Source organism: Vigna unguiculata, chromosome 9 (assembly GCF_037176805.1).
Source record: "Vigna unguiculata cultivar grain cowpea cultivar isolate G323 ecotype 2 chromosome 9, ASM3717680v1, whole genome shotgun sequence".
In the NCBI taxonomy this organism is placed as follows: Eukaryota; Viridiplantae; Streptophyta; class Magnoliopsida; order Fabales; family Fabaceae; genus Vigna; species Vigna unguiculata.
The window spans coordinates 17,439,363-17,461,805 of record NC_140800.1 but is presented as its reverse complement, the minus strand read 5'-3'; the positions used below and the strand labels follow the sequence as shown (position 1 = coordinate 17,461,805).

The 22,443-nt window shown below is 33.8% G+C and overlaps 1 protein-coding gene and 1 long non-coding RNA gene across 2 annotated transcripts; both read right to left on the bottom strand.

Annotated features, from left to right (window-relative positions):
- Nucleotides 1-2,273: 2,273 nt before the first annotated feature.
- LOC146883640 (uncharacterized) lies at nt 2,274-2,648 on the bottom strand. Its single transcript, XR_014984303.1, has 2 exons — nt 2,515-2,648; nt 2,274-2,417 (listed from the first exon to the last, which is right to left on the bottom strand). It is a non-coding gene; the product is annotated as an uncharacterized LOC146883640 (long non-coding RNA).
- Nucleotides 2,649-3,280: 632 nt separating this feature from the next.
- CPI1 (cyclopropyl isomerase) lies at nt 3,281-10,275 on the bottom strand. Its single transcript, XM_028086577.2, has 8 exons — nt 10,075-10,275; nt 9,846-9,976; nt 9,476-9,559; nt 9,179-9,220; nt 5,950-6,060; nt 5,681-5,872; nt 3,988-4,085; nt 3,281-3,661 (listed from the first exon to the last, which is right to left on the bottom strand). The coding sequence occupies exons 1-8, from the start codon at nt 10,079-10,081 to the stop codon at nt 3,469-3,471; spliced, it is 858 nt and encodes a 285-aa protein (XP_027942378.2). The 5' UTR covers nt 10,082-10,275; the 3' UTR covers nt 3,281-3,468.
- Nucleotides 10,276-22,443: the final 12,168 nt, after the last annotated feature.

Below are 22,443 nucleotides of genomic sequence, written 5' to 3'. Positions count from 1 at the left end.
AATTGCGGGAAGAGAACTTGATAGGGAGACTACTCTGACACGTGGCAGTCTCTCACTGGTCAGTCAACAAGTCAACACTGGTCAACTCTGACAAAGATTTGGTCAACAGTGGTCCAACATGCTATTTTACCCTATTTTTGCAAGTGGTTCCTCTATAGGAACCTTAAATTACCTACAAGAGGAAGAATCGTCTGCCGGCAGTTCATCGCCGACCAGACAATTTCTGAAAATTTCCCAGAACAATAAATTAAAAGGGAAATAAGATATCAAGCATGATATCACCAAATTCATACCTCATCATACCATTCTTAGCATGTCAATCAGACTTAAGTTAATCAACACATGAAATTACCCTATTTAGCATATCATTCCAATTTAAATTAAAGGTAACGCGTAAAGCTCCCCTAACCTGGTCTCCTTTGCTTAGAACTTTGAACCCTTGATCACCAATGACTCTCTTTGGTTCTTCTCAACACTCTCAATCCTCACAAACACTAAATTTTCGTTCTCCTTTCTGCAACCACAATAACAGCCCACCAAAACCCTTTTTCTTACCTCTAATTAGCCTTTTAAAAGTGCTCTTAATGTGGTTTAATGGTCTAAAACGAAAATCCAATTAAATTATGGTTAATGTCCTTTAATTGGTTGTCTTATGATGGTTTTCCAACCCTCTTTGGTGGCTAGGGTTTTCCTCTACCCTTTCATATTCAATCCAAAACTAAGTTTGGCTAAAATAAAGTTTAATTTGGATTCCCCAAGATTTGAACCCACAACCATGCTAATACCAAATCAATGGTAAACCATCAAGTCAATTCATATTTCTTGCTAACTAATATAATTCACATATTATATTATTCCACAACATAATTACACATATTGTTAAAACAATAATAATTAATTAATACATAAATAACATACATAGGACTTGAACCCAAGTCCTCTCACACAATTAAAGTACTCTTAGAGCTAGTACTTTTCCACGTCATACAAACCAGAATTAAATACCATAAATCTTCTTCCTATCTGCATTTATTAATTAATTATTTATTTAATTTTCACGGGTCTCAGCTACTATGTGCCCTCACTTTCTTTTGTCTTCTCTTTTCTTTTGTGTTTTACTGGACCCTTTGTTCACCACTACCTCTTCTCCAATTCTTTTGCTCCCTTTCTTTCATCGTCTACTTTGCTATTTGTAGAGGTGAAGTTATAATTGTTTTTAGGTTAAATTAAATTAAGCCTAATGGTATAATTCCACATTTAGTTACTTATTGATTATTTTTAGAAGATATTTTATTTTGTCCTTATCAGCACAATAGTTTCTCAGTGTCATCATGTGTTCTGTGTTGGGATGTAGTACCAATTTGACTTCTTATCTTTGTTGTACAAACATGCACTGATACCTCTCCTTAATCTAACCTTTGAACTCCACTCCTCTTGCAAAAAATTGTGGTATTTGTCCCAAGAGTCTGTTCTTGAAGGTCCCTCAGTCTAACACATTGCTTCTAACCTTCAACGCCACTTTTCACCCATTAAACCAAAAATTAACTTTCCTCATCCACCGATACACAACCTTTTGCATATTCACATCTTCGAACAAGAGATGGTCTTAAAGGCCTTACCCAACCCTTGGAAAGGTAAGCAAGTCATGTTTGACCTTGAATCTGTATTCCTCTGTCACTTCAGACAACGAACACAAACCATAGAGGCGCAACATAACACAAATAGGTATAAAAGACAAACTCAACTATAACTCTACTCTCTTTTCCCAAAACCTTTAGAATTAAGAAAAGAAAACGATCTATGATATAATCATGAGTGTACACCCTCATCACTCTACCAAGACATTTTCTATTCTTAATACTTCTAGTTCATATCCATTCCCTCCAAAGACAAGCTTGTGAGATTCACCTTGAACCTGCGGCCTGCCATTTCAATAGAGCATCCAACACAACCTAAATTGGTTGGAACCTGCCTAGATGCTGGTGTCGAGAATACCAACTCACCCCAACACGTACTATCAGTCAACACAGCACAGAAGACTCATTCGAAGAGACTCAACAATCAAATCACACATACAAAATTTCACAACCAAAACGCAACAAGCTCACTCCCAAGGCTCAAAAATCTTTTGAAAACCATTGCTTTTATACGAAATGTAACATCTCTAACGAATGTCACTTGATTAAAATATTTATAATTTCATATAAGTTCAATCGTTTGATTTTATTTCCAAAATGCGAGAAAAAATTTAGAAATTTATTAACGCGCCAAAATCAAATCCAAAATTCGACTTAACTATTACAAGCTCCAAAGTTTACAACCATAATTAAAACAAATACATGATAAAAGAAATATTTTTCTTTAGATCAATCCCCATAGCTAGCCCTCACTTCAGCCCTATGCATTAACAACATCACCTGCAATTAAAACAAGTCACACTATTATCACCAAACACAAACATAAAGGATGAACTTAATAAAACTAACAAGTATTAAAGACATCATAAATCCTCACCCAAATCATTTTCACTTAATCCAAAACCCCTTCTGAGAACTTTATCACGCTCGTATCCCCACAGGAGTATATCCAATACGAACCTCACTGTTTATATAAATCACGCGTTTCCAACTCCATTACGAACCTCCCGCTCGTAAAAGAATCCAAGCATAATCTCATACCCAAACCATCACACCAAATCAGCAAAACATTTCACAAATGCAAATTACCATTGCACTATCGCCTAGCGCAACCTAAGCATTACCAGACGAAATGGTGTTGCAGACCACCTGATGGTCACAAACATTATAAAGTAGTTAATATATTCAAATAAATAAATAAATTTTATTGTAATGTTTTAACATTATAAAGTAGTTAATATATATAAAAACTCAAACATGTTGGTTTACCGATAAATGTTGGATCCATTAACTTAAGAAAAGAGGTCCTTCTTAAAAGTATTAAAGTAAGTTTTAAATTAAACCAATCCATATAAAGATTAATCAAATTTTACAAAAACAACCTTATATAAAATAAATAAATAAAACAGACTCCAACCTTAAACTAATAAACAACATTAGAATCAAATTTCACAAAACTCAATCCCACCCATACTCACCATTGTGGTACAAAAGAACTTGAGAGAAAACTCCATTTTACAGTCATTTTCAGCTAGATTACAGATTTCGTTTTTTCTTTCACACACTAAAGCCTCATTTTATATGAAAGTGTCCATACAAAATTCCAAAAAAGAACAGCACAGAAGATAGAACATGAAAAACAGTGTCCAAGGAACCGAGTCTTCATTAATTAAAATGAACACTATTTAGTCACCTGTCTTTGTCTACAGCTGAAGGGAACATGAAAAAGCACTACAAAGACTAAAAGAACTAATCAGAAGTTTGGCAGTGTGAGCACTGTCCAAGTCTGATTTTTTCAGCACATTCTCCACACGACAATCTACAATAACTCTCATGTGAGATTGGCATGTCCTGTGAACCAAGGTAATCCTACTTGAGGACACTGTTTTGCATCTGGGATCACAACAATAGGTCCCAAAAAGATGCGCCACAAATCAAGTATTATTGTGACCAACATTGCAGCACCTAAAGCATCAACAGCCACTCTAGGCAAGTCCCATTTATCACCAGGTTTTTCATCTATCCTGCATATTTACAACATTTATCATCAATGAAATCAGTACAACATACACATGTTCCACCTTTATGTTGTAGGGTATGCAACAACTCCTTTTTAGAGAAGCAAAGAGGTACATATTCAAAACAATTTCAAACGTGGAATGAGGTAACTCAAACAACTTCTAGCTACTCCCTTCTTTCCTTTTTAGTTGTTGGATTTTTGAAAGATTGTTTATCTTGCATTTTATGTGTTCAAATCCACATTGATCACTCTTTTGTTTCAATTATATAATTATTTATTGATTTCTCAATAAAAGACAGATAAGAGGGAGGAGAGGGAGTAATGACTTACCTTAAAAACATTGGGAAGCTCACAATGAAGTATATGGCATAAAACAGACACCCAACTTTATACATAGTGTCACGATCCACAAATTCATAATAAGGGAACTGCATACATCCAATTGAAAACGTTATTCTCTAAAATCTGCATTTCATATTGCAGGTCAACTGCAGGATGATACGTTTCATAGACATACGTTAAAAGATGTATATGTATTTGTATTGTGACTAGTATTGAGCATTAAGAAGAGAACGATAGAAAAGTAGGAAACTTGTCATCTGGGTGAAAGCATCAAATTTCACAAAGATGTAGACACATTATCATATGACATCTGAGGAGGAAAAGTCTAACAAAAAGAAAGACCTTATAGCTAAAGCCATTTATAAGTGCATCTAGAATTATAAACCTTACAGGGTCAGAATACAAACATTAATCTTAAGCATATCAGTATTTCTTGTGTGCCACGCTCACTCTCACTAATACTGAATCTTGGGTTGTCAAAAGACAGGATATCAATATGTATCATCTTTAAGACAAGGAAAAAAAATACGGAAATTCTAATTTAAAAGAAAAGAAAAGAAATGTGTAAGGTGGTACCACGGATAAATCTAAGCAGTGGAGGTTCCATGGCACAAAAAAAGCAAGAGAATTTAAGTTAACAAATATGTAACACAGAAAAAAAGCAGTAAAGAAAAGAGAAAGAAAGAAAATGAAAAGAAAGTAATTGGAAAATAAAACAATGCAAAAGTTAAATATAGAGTAAGATCCTGAATATAGAATTTCTAAATTAACTAGTGCAGATTCCAAAAAATTGCGTATACACACTTTCAAAATCTAATTAGAAATTCAGGCTTAGGGATGATTGTCATAATAAATATAACCTTGGAAAACTTGAACAACAAAAAGTAAGGAATATCTAAATGCCATTATGTCTCAAAAGCCTAACAATCTCCCAAAATTAGCATGTGAAGTAAGATTTGCACTTATTTATATGCTATAATTTGGATGATACAATAGGTTCAACAAACTTTGTTAAAATAGACTTTGAAAGTAGACTATATCTTTAACTCAATCTTACAAAATTAACTTATAAAATGAAGTTTGTATCCACTTATATACTATAATTTGGTGATGTGGGATTTCCAACAAATAGTACAAACAACACAAATATTCAAAACAATTCACTAATCATGCATATACCAAAAGATAATATCTTTATTTGATTCATATAGCCAATCCTGCATAGTAGTAAAAGGGTTTTCTTGTGTCAAAAGATAAGTGCAAAATATGTAACAAATATGTAAAAGAACAGTTCAGGATATTTTGGGAAGGGAAACCAGAATATCTACATGAAGATAGGGAAATCTCAATTTAAAAAACAATGCAGGACAAAAGAAATATACGGTTTGCCTAACAAATGCGGAGATGGAGCCATGATCTAAAGAAGTAAGAGAACTTTGTACCAAATGGCATATTCCTTGCATTGTACAACGATATTGAAACTCAAATTGTCAAGGGTTAGGTTTCACGACTACATATTTTATAGATAAGATGTCAGATAAACTTGAATAGCAATGATTAACACAAATTCAAATACTTTGATACCACAAAATTAAGAATTGCATTCCAAGAAAATATTGAAAATGCATGATTAAACAAAGTTTGAGAAAAGAAAACAGCAGAATGTTTAATTACAGCGTACATTAGAGATAGCCACGGTCTCCAGGTAGGCTATAAAATAAGCAAGCGCAAGAATCCATGCAGCTTCGGTAGCCCATTGAATTTTTTCAGGCAAATCAGCAATAAAATGTCGTAACCGACGCAGTGTCATGTTCGATGAAACGTGATAAAACAGGAAGCAAACATGAGTGAGCAGGAATGTTGTGTGCGGTACCTGCAACCACCAAATAGGGCAATTCAATAACGAATATGTGGTCACACTAAGAGATAATTCATTGGTCTTTGGCTTACATTGTTCATTTTCCATGATGGGAAGGTATAAGATGCACCAAGAACTGTGAAAAAATAATGAGTCCAGAAATAATTTCCAACATAACTGAAGATTATTATCCAGAGACTAGCCTGTCAGTATTAAATATGAACAGATTAGGTAGGTCAACTGAATAAACACAAGTATGTTTTATAATATGTAGGCACACAAAATAAATACGTAAGTATAAAAATATGTCAGAAATAATGTAAATAGGGTAATTAAGTGGATATATCTTATTATGTAATCATGATAACTAACATAACTGTAGTTTTTGTATTTATGACACCCATTGCATAATAGCCTCCATTGTGTTAGTGTATCTGGTACACGCATGCTAGACAACCTTAATTCCTGAACAACCAGTGATTGGGTCCACTACCGATTAGGGAAACTGTTCTTCTAAGAAACATGTTTCTACTATTTCCCATCTCTTTTTTTTGGTCGTGTTTCTATTTCCAACCATTACTTTCTCTCCTTTCCAGTGTTCCATCACTGTTCACCCACTTTTCATACTACTTTTCTGGTCATTGACCCCAAGATCAAGAGTGCAATCTCAACACTGGCCAACCCCCTATTTTTCAAGACAAACAGACATCACACTCGCTTTGTTTCTGTTTGTTGTTTCTCTCTCACCACAGTTGTGACTAGAAGCCTCCAACAGTGCATGGAGGTTCATCCCTCCCAGTTTGATACTCTCATTTTCCCCAACTATTACTCTCCTCTCAAGTGAAAGGATGCATGGGAGCAACTTGGGCATCCAACATTAAACATTTCTTGGTGATGTTGACCACCTTCTTGTGAAGGACAAATTTAAAAATGATTATTCCAAGTGGAATAAGATCGGTGGGCAGCTGTGCTAAAGCAGATTTTTCATTTTCATGAGAGATGGGGATTTGTTTGGGAGCATTGCTCTCCACACCAAACACCTTTACCAAATTTACCAAAACCTCGTGATTGTCATCGCCCAATATTTGGTTAAAATGAGTAGTGTCCTTCAATAAAGTGTGTGTGTGTGTGTGTGTGTGTGTGTGTGTGTGTCAATACACAGTAGTCAAAGCTTTCTCCCTTAAATATCATTTTTTTCTTAACTAAACCATGACAGGCCTTTTTTCCTCACTTTTGGCTCAATGAGTTTTGGAGAGGGAAAGTAGGAGTATTATGTCCATTCTTGGCTGAAAGAAGAAGTTGGGCAGCCCCTGAAGGTCATTGATCTTCCAAGTTAATTAGCACAACTCATCCAGCTGTAGTCTTCCTTCGGTTTTTTGAGAACTTTTGTTCATCTTTTTCTTGCTGATCTGGGGAAGTAAAGAAAACCAATTGGGAAATTGACTTACTGCACTATTTGCAATTTGGGAAATTGTAAATAGTGCAATAAGTCAATTTCTCAAACTGATATGCAGTAATTTGAATTTTAAAAGTATAATAAGAGAGTTATAGGAGAATGCCTCTAGTATGAAGACATGCGTCATGTCATAAAAGAGTTGTCAAGCACTTTGGGTGTAGCATTTTAATTAGAGATAAATTAGATGACCAAAATATGATTTTGGCTCCTTGTATGAATTTTTTATTTCAGTTTGATCTCTTAAATTTAAAAGGCTCCAGTTCGGTTCCTTAAAATATCTTTTTTAACCAAATTGGTCCTTAGTTACCTCACTAATTTGGTTAACCTGATGACATGTGACAAACTGTGACAGTGAGAGATGTCACTGTCACATGGACATTTGCTATGTCAACTAAAATTAACATTAGTGTATAAACCTGAAAAAGGACCATATTTATCTAATGATAACACTTTGAGAAACCAAAGTGAAACTTTTTAAACTCAAGGGTCCAAACTGAAACAAGAAAAATCAGACAAGGAACCAGAATAATAGTTTGGCCAAATTTGATCCACTGGAAACGCAAAATAAAAGAAAAGAAGAAATAAAAAAAAAACAGAGCATACTTGCAAGTTACAAGGTTAAGTGTCAAAGAAAAATATTGAGCAATGACTTCTGCCACCTATGAAATTATCTGACTGAAACAATTGCTTAAAGTACTCAGGTTGAGGAGGTTACACAATGAAACTTATTTGTGACAATCAAATTGCTTTGTATATCACCTCAAATTCAATCTTGCATTAGTGGACAAACATGTTAACATAGATTGCTATTTCATTAGGCAAAAGATCTTATACAAGCATATTGTCAGTTATAATGCAAGATGCCTTTAACGAGTCCTTGATAGGTCCTTCAGTTATAAGTAATTCAGTTTCATATATATATATATATATATATATATATATATATATATATATATATATATATATATATATATATATATATATATATATATATATATATATATATATATATATATATATATATATATATATATATATATTATGCAATCAAAATAACTAGGGTAACTATAATGTTTGTATTTGGACACCTATTATACATAATGGCCTCCCCATGTAATTGAGACATGAAATCATCACATGACTCGTCATATTTCTCTCAATAAAATCTATTTAGGATGCACAAACAACTTAATCTGAATACAAAATGAATGTAAACTCCAAATTGTAAATGTCTTAATCAAGAAACGGGGAATTGCACCAATCCAAGTCATCTACCTATATCGGAGGATGGCTAAAATCCCCTTATTTGTAGATCTTGACCTGAAGAGTATGGTTACCAAAATAGAGGTTCTCTAATGGAATCATGTGGTATGCGATCAAGAATGCCTCAAATGAATTAACTTACAATTCACAATTCTTACAGTAATGCCCTTTCTAATGCTCATTCTTCTTGCTTGAAGAATAAAAGCAGGTTTCACACTAAACCTATTTCTACACTTTATTATTTTGGATTCGCCCGTTTTATCAATGTTTTCAGATTAAGAAGCAGATACAAGATCAATGACAAACAAAATGCAAACTGTGCATTTGATGACTTAATGATTAGTTGTAGTTCCTATAGAGGCCCCTAATGGAAAATAATGGAGTAAAGGGAATGAACAGGGGGAGGATTAACCCCCACAACAAGCTGTTTGGTATTGGGGGAGAAAATAGCTGAGCTGGGCATGCCAGGTAATTACTAGCTCTTATCTGTTTAAGAGAATCAATTTATTCATATACACAAAGACAAATCATTACTTAGAATATCATAAAACAATATAGCAACGATAAGTATTGGAAAATTTTATATCTATCAAAACACTTGCCTTGACCCAATATCGATCCTTCCAATGAATGCTTTTATCTGCCTGCAAATTTTGATATCACAAAAAAATTAATTACACCACTCTCAGTTCATGCTTACTACAACAGAGCAAGAAGAGAAGATAAATCATTTTCTAAGTGAGTCACACTACTAAAAATGATCAACAACAACTGAAACCCGACATCAGATGTTATTTAAATAAGCACAAAAATAAGTACTAGTCTTGGCTTCAATTCATAAAATAGACCACAATGAACAGACAAGCATTCAATTTCAAGGAAAATAATTAAGCACACACCTTTCCGACAAGCAGCATTGGGATGACAAAGGCAGGAACAGCCGAAACCAATCCGAGAAGCAAGTACTCCAATTCTGTGAATTTCTGCCAAACTCATAATTAAAACTTAAAAGTGAATTCTACCATTCATGGTTTGATATTCACATGACAAAAGAAAGATAAAACCCCAACTGACCAATACCTGCACAACACATCCATATATGAAGAGACAAACAACCATTCATTATGACTAAGTCTTGAACGGGAAGTAGTCCAGTAATGGACCCAAAAGATCGAAATTTTTAATAAACTCTGGGGTCCCACATGCGAAATAAAGACCCTAATTATCACATTTACAAAAATAAATGTAAAAGGTGAAAAAGGGTAAAACCTCGTAAAGATTGAAGGGAATAACAATGCCAAGACAGAGGGTGAGCCAGAAGGGGGTGTAGAGAAGGAAGAAGAGTTCACCCCATCTCTTGCTGGGGTTTGGAGCCAGCCATAGGCTTGGAGGAACAGAAGCTGCAATTGCCAAAAGGGAATTCCATCGGATAAAGACGAAGGGTAGCCATGATTATGAATGAATCTGAGATCTGATAAAATTCAAACAGAAAAATTACCAGTCATTTTGGAATGGGATCTGCTTCAAGGACTGTTAAATGAAATGAATGATGAATGAATAAACTCTTAAGTGAGTGGATTGTTCAAATGCATAAACCGTGACAAGCTGAAAAGAGTGAAAGCTTGGTGAAGGAGGTGTTACAGGTTCCACTTTGCCTTTTGTTTTAACTTTCATCTCCTGAACATGACTTTTATTTTCAGGATCTATTGTTTTTTTTTTTTTGGCTTTTTATCTACAAATTTTAATGTCTTTTTGGCTTCTTATTTAAAACTTTAATGTTTGTTTGACTTTTCATTTTCTGGTTTTAGACAGTGACAACATTTTCATGGTTGATGGTTGGTAGTACATGTACACTTGTTTGCTACATACAATTTATTATAGTGTTTTCTATTCTATTTGGTAAATATGTTTTTTTAATGTAACTTTCAAAATATTATTTATGTCCACTACAAAACTTGGTCTTATTTTTACTTTATTTTAAATACATTTTTTTATTAAATATAAGGAACTTCTTTATAACCTAGAGCGAAATAAATTATTCAGATCATAAAAAATAAAATAAACAACTCATTTTAATATGGATAGTTAAAATCTAAATCATAGAAAACTGACTTAAATAAAAATTTCATTATATTTTAATTATATATTTAATCAAATTAGACTAAAATTACTTTTAGAGGTCAATTTTCTATTTATTGTTATGTTTAAATATATTTAAATTTCATGGAAGAAAATTTATACAAACAGCTTAAGAAAACGTATTATTTAATACTTTAAAAATTTACATGATAGAAAACACATTATAGCCTTTTTTTAATTAAATTTATAAACAATGGTTTAGGTTACGGCAGTAAATTTCTTTTTATTTTCTTTTCTTTTAATTTTTTATTATTAAACTTTTCAGATAACTAATTTTATACTTTATTTTCAAGAACTCTAATAAGTAATATAAAAAAAATTGAGACAATGTACAATTTATTTATATTTTTTTCCTCTTTATTTTATTTTATTTGTGAATGTGTATTTGGTTTAATAAGTTTTTTCTTCTAATATTTTGAGAAATTTATTTAGTGTGGTTATTAAGATTTTTGTTCTCAAGTCAGTTCTTATTTTATGTAAAATAAATTAATATAATTTCTTTCATTAAATTAGTATTCACACCGTTCAAAAGTATGACCAGGTGTAATTTTTCATTCTCTCTTTTTTATCCATTACATATGTTTCTACTTATTTCAAATGTGGTCCCAAAAATAAGTAGAATTAGGAAGAGTACAAAAATTGAAAAAATCTAGTCGCCGGATATAATTTGTAATGAATATTCGAATGTAATAGGTGTGTATTTAATTACTGGATTGTTAATGGGATATTCAACACACAAATATTCGTTATTGTTAATAATTATTAATAAATTTTATTTGAATATTTTCTTTAAATCAAGTGACGAAAATGATTTTTTTAGTAAAATAAATATTAATCATTCAAAGGAATTAATTTTGTAAAACTTATATTTTGATATAACTTGTTTTATAGAAAATGATATTTATTTACATTAATTTTTTAATAGACAATTTAACTTAAATTGTACTTTAAAAATAACATTTTAAAATTAGAAAAAATAAAATAAAAAGTATATGCGAATAACAATTCAGGTACCTACTGAGTAATAATAAGACGGGATAATGAAACACGGCCTTTTAGATGGAAAGATGATGATAGGCACTCCCTATATCTAATCATCTGACACGTGTCATCCCCAGTGACACTTTAAAAATCATAATAAACAAATGAGAAAAGAAAAATAAAAACATCTTCCTTTTTCTTTCACCGTGTTATGAGTACAAGTGTCCTTTTAGTGATGTAAGATTTAATTTAAAGGACCACTAACTAACTCACTCACTCTCAATATCTTTTGATATATTGTTTGCTTTCGCTCCATTCAAACGTATCAAGTTCTACTTATTTCACACTTATTAGCATGTACCTACTAATAAAAAAGACTTGGTTTGAAAACAAACTCAAATATTATAGAAGTAATTAAATGTCTTAATTTACAGTACAGTTTCGTTTTTATATTACCAGGATTGCAGAAAAAATTACACAGACAGCAAGTTTTCTTTTATAGGTGGGAATTCGGTTCCAAGAATCCAAATTCTAGCCTGCCAATTAAATTTTTTTTTTTCGGTTAGAATTTAGTTTCCAAGAATCCGAATTTTGAATTGGATTTTTAATTTTTTTTATATTTTTTTAAATGAATTAAAATTAGAATTTTTGAAATTTTTTAAAAAATACATTTAGGTGTTTTTTTTTTTAAAATTAGTTGAATTACAGGTTAAAAAAATTTTAAAAATAGATTTAGTATTGTGTTTTTAGTTATTTTAGGTATTATTTGAAAAACTAAAAAAAAATAAATGTTATTTTTTTTTGGAATTTGTTGAGTTAAAAATAAATATATTATTGTATATTAAGTTATTTTAGGTGTAATTTGGAAATATAAAAGTAATTTTATTTTTATTTTTTTTAATTTGTTGAGTAATTTTTTTATAATAGTGATTTTGGAAAAAAAATTATGAATTATATTAGAGGTAACAAAAGTAAAAAAAAAATTAATGTATAATATTCGAGGTGGTGGTGTACTATTTATTTTTTTATTTATTGAATATTTAAAATTAAAAAAGTATGTGGAAGTATGAATTTATTTTTTATTTATATTTTTTATTTTGATTTCTTTATAAGAATTTTATTGATAAAGTGTTTATTTTTTTTCACACAAATAAATATGTAAAATTTATTGTTATATGGTAAAATAAAAGAGGATAAATCATTCCAAAGGTCCTCATTTTTGTAGTGAAATCTCAAGTAGGTCCCCCCATTTTTATTTGACTCAATTAACATCCTATTTTACAAAATTAGTTGCAATCAGGTCATTTCTGTTAGTTGGACAATAACTGTGTTAACTATGTGTCACGTGTCAGCACATGTTTTTTTTTTGTTTTTTTTTTAATTTAAAAAAATAAAAATAAAAGTGCCATGTGTCAATCTAATATTGTGCCACGTGGCAGAGACAATGTGATATAGCAGTACCACATGTCTCTATTGGATGTGAAAAGTCTCAATGTAGTATTTGTTATTTTGTCTCAATTTGGTCCTAATTTTTTTAAAACTAAATCAATTTCATCCTTGTATCAAATTTAATTTTTATATAAATTTTACAATGGTATTTTTGTTATAATTCATATTTTTAACAAAATTAAGTTTATTTAAATGTATATTTTGCATTGAGCTTTATTTAAATATTGTTTCAAATATTTATATATCAATAATTTATAAACAAATGTTAGAATTGGTTTAAAAATAACAAATTTATAAATTGAATTGTAAAATTTTAAATAAATATATTTATTTTAAATTGTTATAAAATTGTTTCAAAATTTTATATTTGAATTTATAAAGTTTGTATTTTTAAAGCAATTCTAACATTTATCTACAACAAATATATTTAAATTGATACAAGGATGAAATTGATTCAGTTTTAAAAAAATTGAGACCAAATTGAGACAAAATAACAAATACAAGGACTACGATGAGACTTTTCACATCCAATAGTGACACGTGGCATTGCCACTGCCACATTGTAACATCCCAATTTTAGCAGCTTGAAACTAATAAAAATAGGGAGTCTCATCATAGTTCCAAACTAGATAATCCAGTGTACACAATATATTAATACAGTCTTATAAAATATATGACTATAAAAATATATCAATTATACACTTAAACTAAACTAGTAAACTCTATGCTTAAACTGACCCCTGCTAAAGCTCCCACTGGAAAGCTCCACCACAACCTAAAACGATGGATCCTCATCCTCCAGAAGTGCCCTTGACACTACAACCACATCTACTCTCACCGAAAAGGTGATCATCGCAAAAGGAAAACATACAACACGAGACAGAAAAACAAAAAGTAAGGGTAAGCTAATAATGATTTAAAGAAGGTTACATTAGAGAAAGAGCATAATAATAATCAATTATCACAAATTCACATAGGAACATTCCAATACTCACACGTCATTCAACTCTAGACTCAATTATCCGGATATATGCAATTAACATTGGACCTCTTGGTGGCTTACACCGTGTATGATTCCCAAACTCTGCAGAGTTTGGCCTCAAGGGATTATCACCCAATCGTCACACCAGGTAAGTCTCCTTAGCGCCAAAGACTTGATCAAGTCCAGTGGCTAAGACCTCCTGCTACTCCTCACGACATAACCCATTATACTCTATATGAGCCTTAGTGGTTATTGGAGCGTTAGGATACCAACCAAAATTGAGTCCTTATGTCTTTGCATACCCTACCTCATCCACACTTATAATTTCTCCATGAAATTCCTCCATAATTCACATACAACCGATCCATATTCACCCAATCTCACTCAAAGCATACCAAGACAATCAAAATAATCCATTTCAAATCAGTTAATGCAATGAAACACATCAAAACAGCAAACACATCAAATCTGGCAGCCAGCGCTCAGCCTCAGATTCCAACACTCAGCCTCAGCATTAAAATTTCGTTTCAGACTTGCAGGGGTCCCAACGCTGGGGCACCGCTCGGTTGGCGCTCAGCCTCATTCTTCTTGCATTTTTCAACGCTAGGCACCGCTGGGCTGGCGCTCAGCGTTGATCCTCTCGCATTTTGCAAGGCTCAGCCTTGAATTCTGAGGCTCAGCCTTGCACCAGAAAACAGCACTGATTCTGGTTTTCGTTGGGAGATGTTTCACTTGATTTCATGACCCAAATTGGCACCTCCATGGCAGTGTTGTATAGTTTTCAAAATGGTTTTCAAGCAAAGTGAGATTATACCAATTAGAGCCATGATTCAAGTGTTCATTTTCCAATTCAACCTCAACTCATACAATGCATTCACAATTCCACTTATATAAAGCATCAACTAGTTTACAATTCACAATAAATCAAGTAGTCAATTCTAACTACACACAATTATATTCATTGAACTCTCTAAATAAAGTCAATTATCAACTTTCCTTACCTGACAAAGCGACTTTGCAGACCCAAACCGCTCAAAGAACACCAAAACGCATCTAACTCCACAGGATGCTCTATCTACATATAGAAACATCATAAGAACGATCATGACCTACCATTATGATCACTGATCAGCAAAGACTCATATTGATGATTAAAATGTCGCATGCAGGCGAAAGAGAGCTCGCATGCAACAGAAAACAGAAAAGACTAAAAAGAGAGTGAAAACTCAACTTACGCGAACGGAGAAACTGATCGGTCCAATTTGAAGAGCTCGCCGAGAGGATCAATCCTACGGTCTCGGTTCTTCAATCATACGACCAGAGAGATAGAACCTCTAGAGAGAAGTCATAGAACTCTAGAAAAGTGGTTTCTAGAGAGATGGTGTGTTTTAAAATAATGAAACTCGTTTATAACAATTCTATTTATACTAAAATCTTTTAATATTAAAATAATCGAGTCTCACTATTTTTAAACCACTATCACTTTTAAAACGCCATTTTCTAGGGTCTTACACACATCACACTGTCTCTGCCACATGGCACAATGTCAGATTGACACGTGACAATTTTTTTTTAATTATAAAAAAAAATTTAAAATTTAAAAAAAAAAATTAAAAATTAAAAAAAATAAAAAAAACCATGTGCTGACACGTGGCACATAGTCAACAACGTTATTGTACTACTAACGGAAAGGACCTAATTGCAACGATTTTTCCAAAATAGGGACTCAATTGAGTCAAGTAAAAATAGGAGGACCTACTTGAGATTCTGCTACAAAAATGGGGACCTCTGAAATGATTTAACCAAATAAAATAATATCTATTAACTTTAAATATAAAGTTAGAATTTATTTTTTTAAAATATCCTAATAAATAAACAACTAAAAATTTGGTTGAAATTAATTAGTTTTGTTTTTACTTGAAATTTTGTTTTTGTAATATATGTGTTTTTTAATTCAAATTTATAAAGTATAATTGAACATAAAATATATTTATTTAATGAAAGACATTACAAGTACCATAATTAACATAATTATAAATAAAATTAACTACACTAGTGTTGGTGGAATGGATTTTTAATTTTCACACAACATGGATCTCTATTAGGTGGACGTAAATATCTTGCTTGAATGAACAATTCAATATATTGCCAAAGTGTCGGGACGTGCCACAGATGGGTCCAGTGCCACAGATGGGTCCAGTGCCACAGACGGGTCCAAACGTTGAACTTGTTTCCACCGCTTGATCTTTTGTGCAACATCACTATCTGTTTTGATTTCAGTCGTGTCATGGATAAGTTTTTTGTTGACTAACCTCACAAGATGTAGGTAGTTAATATGACTTATTACGAAATGGCTCCCACAACCTATTCTCTGCATTATTTTGTGTTGAAGCTCATCAAAGGTGAAATTGTGGGAGATTGACATCGTCATAATAGCGTCTGATAAGTATAGTCCATAACCAGACAGGTTATCTGTGATGTCTGCCCGTCTAAGAATTCCTCCATAATATAACTTTGTTGGTGACCTTGTAAGTATTTCATCAGCAGACCTTGTAAACGTAACAAACAATTCAATTATTGTGTTAACGGGTTGATGAGATTACAATGAATCATTTCTGCAACGTCATTATCTATTGATATTTGAAGAGCATCATACATAATGGCTCATTCTTCATTCAATGTGGGTCTCCTAAAGTACAACTTATTGATGGTTGTGATGGTTGGAACCTATATGGTTGAGCATACTTTGAGCCTCAAAATGTTGAATGTGCAATTTTGTGGTATGCAAAAGAATTTTTGGACTTTCACCATGGAACTTGACACCATCTTCGCATTGCATCAATTTGCCATTAGTAAACAAGGCTACAAGGTAGGAATTTGAACAGTTCTCTTAGGTATTGATGCCAAAGTGTTCCATGTCAGTCAATTGGATTTGTTGATCTTTTGATAGTGATTTTTTTATGCAATACTAGAGTACACTAACTTGGTTTTGGAGTTTTTGTATTTATAGGGGAAGTAGTTGTTGGTCTTGGTATGGATTCAAATTAGGTTTATAGGACCCGATATCCCAATAAAGGTGATACATCTTTTCATAGTGGCAGAGTGCATCTTAGCCCATTAATATGTACTATGAATCAGGGCATGCATTGTAAGACTACTTACCTTTCACAATACAAGCTAGTAAAAATCTTAGCACACTATCCCAATAAAGTTGATACATCATGTCATAGTTTCAGCATGCATGTGATACCATTAATGATTACACTATGTATGGCCATGTGTTGAAGTATTTGTCAACTTTTCAAGTGGTCAAATTATGTATCTTTATTGGCACACTATCCCAATATCATTGACAAGTCTTGTCGTAATGGCAAGGTGCATGTGAGGCCATGTATTTAAAATATGTGTTAGCTTTTACAGTGGTGAAATTAAATACATTCCTTGGCACGTTATCCTAATTGAAGTATCTGCCAGCTTTTACAAGGGTGAAATAGTAAATCAGCCTTGGCACAACCCATTATCATTGACAAATCTTGTCATAATGGGTGCATGTGAGGCCATGTATTTAAAATATGCATCATCTTTTGCAATGATGAAATTAAATATCTTCCTTGACATGTTATTCCAATTGAAGTATATGTCAGCTTTTACAAGGGTGAAATAATAAATCAACCTTGGCACAACCCAATATCATTGATAAGTCTTATCATAATGACAGGGTGCATGTGAGGCCATGTATTTGAAATATGTGTCAGCTTTTGCAGTGGTGAAATTAAATATCTTCCTTGTCAAGTTATCCCAATTGAAGTATCTGTCAACTTTTACAAGGGTGAAATAATAAATCAGCCTTGGCACAACCCAATATCATTGACAAGTCTTGTCATAATGACAAGGTGCCACTAGTGCAGATTTGACATTTTACTTCGCCTTATAGGCCTTGGTTTCCGTTGAACCGAAGCCTATAAGGAGGCGGTGGCATTTTTGCAATTTTCGTCCAACTTTTGGCCTCGGTTGCAACAGAACCGAAGCATATAAGGCAGTGCCAGTATTCAAATTTTCAAAAATGCCATCAGCATCAGGCTTTTGGCCTCGGGTCTTTAAGGACCGAAGCAATAAATAGGACTTTTGGCCTCGGTTGCAAGAGAACCGAAGCATATAAGGTAGCGTCAGTTTTCAAATTTTTAAAAATGGCATCAACATCAGGCTTTTGGCCTCGGGTCTTTAAGGACCGAGGCAATAAATGGGCTTTTGGCCTCGGTTATTAATTAAACCGAGGCCATAACGGCTATTAAAATTCCTAATTTGCGAGCCCTAGTTACTATTCATCGTCAATGGCCAGAACGCAAAGGGTGACGACACTGATCAGCCCCTCTTCACCATGCTTCCCGACAAGACCTACAAGTACCGTCTTTGCAACGTGGGTCTTAAAACCTCCATCAACTTCCGCTTCCAAAACCACCAGATGAAACTAGTTGAGATGGAAGGCTCCCACACCGTTCAGAACGTCTACGACTCCGCTCTTCTCATGGTTCTCGAAGATGATCTCGATAAAGGTGCGATATTCGAATTTGACAACGTTGGGAGCCAAGGTGACGGCGGTTCCAAGGTTTGCTGGTGGCTCATCGGGAATGGTGTCGTACTTGAAGACCTTGTCGCCGATACTGAAGTACTCAGCGAGCTTAAGTGGGGTTTCCCTTTCGACGTGTGAAACACCATTGATGGCGTAGCGAAGCTTGCCGTTATCCCTGCTGACGGTATTAACGAACTTGAGGGTGCGAGTGATGTTGATATGGCCATAGTGGTAGGAGCCCTGGGGGTTTGGCCTGGCAGTGCTGGCGGTCAAGTTCCAGCGGAAGGAGCGGAACTGATTGAGATGGCGGTCAAGTTTCATTTATTGCCTCTGGCTTAACCTCTCCTTGTTGGATTTTGTGTTGTATTTCAGTGGGAGCCATGGATGGAGGTGCAGTGGGTGGTGCAGGAGGACACACAAAGGGTGTGTGAAGTGGAGTACACAGAGGAAGCAATCCATGGGCATCCCACCATACAGTTGCGGCGGCAACGGTGGCTGCTGTAATAGTTGTCACACTCGAAGGAGTGCACACGGGAGAATCTGCGAAAGTTTCTACATTTACCATATGGCTTCGGTTCTCGTGGACCCGAGGCATAAAAGGAACCCTATGGCTCCAGTTCATTTAGAACTGAGGCATAAAAGGAACTCTATGGTCTCAGGTAATAACCGAGGCCAAAAGGGGTACCTTTTGGCCTCGCCCCAATATGCCTCGGTTCCAGACCCGAGGCAAAATGAGGAAAATAACTGGAACAAAAAGTCCTTACTGCACTGGTGTGCATGTGAGGCCATGTATTTAAAATATGTGTCAGCTTTTGTAGTGGTGAAATTAAATATCTTCCTTCGCACGTTATCCCAATTGAAGTATCTGTCAACTTTTACAGGGGTCAAATAATAAATCAGCATTGGCACATCCCAATAAAGTTCACAACTCTTGTCATAATGACATGGTGCATGTGAGGCCATGTATTTGAAATATCCCGCAACTTTTATAATGGTGAAATTAATTATCTTCCTTAGCACGCTATCCAGCCGAAGGAAGTCGGTTTTATTTAAGGTTGTGGTTCCTTAGTTTGAAAGTTGTGGAGTGTTCTAGTATAATAAGTAAAAATTGTTTTCTGTGAGGAATTGAATGCATATAATTCCTTTAATACTGCTATTAATTTCAAAGATGGAAGGTTCTCCTTATGTATAATTCTAAATGGGGTTACTCTTAACCATATGTGCATCATAATAAGAAGTCATTTGATGAGACCATTTGAGCCCCCACTAAGCCATTTGTGGTACCATGTCCCTCCTGAATTAGTTGAGGAAGGCATTGATGAGTTTCTTTTTGTAAGGAATGACGAAGATCTTCAGCATGCCATTCAGTGGCACTCAATGATGGTCCCTATGGCGACAATATCTTTTTATGTGAACTTCATGAAGGTTGAGAAGTGTGACAACTTTGTTTGTATGTAGTTTTATTTATATGTTTTAACATGGTCTTTAACATCATTTAACTTACTGAGTTTATCTTAAGAAATTGTTGTTAGCGATTTACCAATGAAGCCTTTGGAATAATTAAGTTTTCCCATTACTCATCTTTGAAATTGTGCTAAAAACGGTTCACTCTTACAAACACAAAAACATAACCTATTTCACATGGGTACATAATAAGTTGTGCCAGTCACATGAGAACATAAAAGGTCGTGCTAGTCACATGGGTACATAAGAAGTCATGACATTCACATGGTTACATAAGTGGTCGTGTCAGTCACATGATAACATTCACTCTCGTGCAAGTCACATGATGACATAATATATAGTTGCATGATAACTTTAATTTATAGTATAAAAGACCATCTTCACCATCACACTCTAAACTTACAAATTCAATATTGCAATTTCTCCTTACTCTGAAAACTCAATTCGAAAGTACTATTAAACTACAAGCTCAAATGGAAGGATCAATGTTTGTTTGTTGTACGACGATGGAGAAATCATCAGTGACCCTCAAATTGGTGTCTCCTTTGCATCCGCAAATACAATCATGATCCGCATCCATAGAGATTTCGGGTTGTCCAAACTTATTCACATAATAATGGACAAGGTAAATAGAGATCCAAGGGATGGAGTTCCACTCATACACTTCAAATTTTCTACTAAAGTGTGTGACCAACATGTCACGCACACAGCCAATCAAATTCAAGATGATGATGATGACTTGGATTGCGCTTTCGACATGATACAAGCCACCCCAACTGTTACACCTATTGAACTCTACACCACCTACAACTCAGGTACCAAACCTTCACAACCAAATTCTTTAACACATTTTGATGCACATAGTCCACAACCAAACTCCGAAGCCACAAAAGGACCATTTGACCTTAACACTACCTATATAGGGGAATGAGGGCATGATATACAATCATATACCGAACTACTAACCGGTTTGTCTACCTCAAATATTTTTTAATCACCCGCACATCACAACACCCAAATGTTCTATCCTCAAACTATTGTAGAAGTTAAAAATCTAGGTCTACCTATAGCGTCTTTAGACCCGTTTAGTAAAGATGAGTACGTGATACTTTTTGATTAACCTGATGATAAATGATTGATCCCTACCAAGGATGATGGCTCATGAAACATGCTTAGAAGAAAGGGAGTTCCTTGATCCCTTCCTTTGCTTTTATTTTCTTTAGTTTAAAATTCCATTAAGTTAGTTGGTTGACTATTTTTAAGTTGACTTGTTGACCTTGACTTTGGGTTGACTTGTTGACTCAAAGGATTAGCTTAACCTAAAACCAACATATTAATTCAAAATTAACTTGTTTTGTAGGTTCATTAAGAGGTGGAATAAGGAAGGACAAGTAGCGCATTTAGATGGCTTTCGAAAAGCATATGTGGAGGAAAGAGAAGGAGCAAAGCTTTCTAGAAACATCTAGAAAGGATGACCACATGCCTTGGCCACCAAGAAGTCTAGAAACATCTAGAAGGAGCATCCACATTATCTTGGCCAAGAAGGCTTCTAGAATGTGTCCATGTGCTCCCTTTGTTGACCTACTTTCTAGACTCTAGGTTTTGTTATTTGCGTTGTAATCCTTTTTAGCTTATTTGTTTTTGCTAAGAGGCCCCCAGACACTTCTATTTAAGGGGACCTTTAACACTTGTACAAGGGTTGAACATTTTGGATAAATTAAACACCTTTGTGTATCAACCATTGTTAGAGTCTTCCTCCCTAGGGAGTGAATGCTTTTAAGCCTTATCTTGAATCTTGATTCTTGATTCAAGTGGTGGCACACATCCACTCATCTTCAAGGTTGCAATGGCTTTTTCTAGCCTAGCCTTGTAGTGACATGCTTCTTACATTTTTATCATTCCTTTCCTTTCCTTTCCTTTCCATTTTATGCTTTATTCTTACTTTGTGTGTGACTTGGGTTTTACTATTTTTATGTGTTGTCCACTCTTATTTGTTTTGAATCAATCCATTCTTCTCTTCTCTAGAATCTTGGAAAGGAACCTTCACATCTAAATAACTTGTTGTCTTAATATCCAGTGGGGATTTCCTCGGTTTTCTTAATCAATTATCACCATATTCAATAGTCTTTTAAAAGGAACAAGATAATCCTACATCATTTGGTATCTAGAGCTTTGGTTGTCCTTGAATATGGTATTTTTCATGTTCTAACCTTGTGTTGTATAGCTATCTTTGAATGGTCCACATAAAAATAGTGTTGGCAGCAATGTGTGCGTTTTTGAAA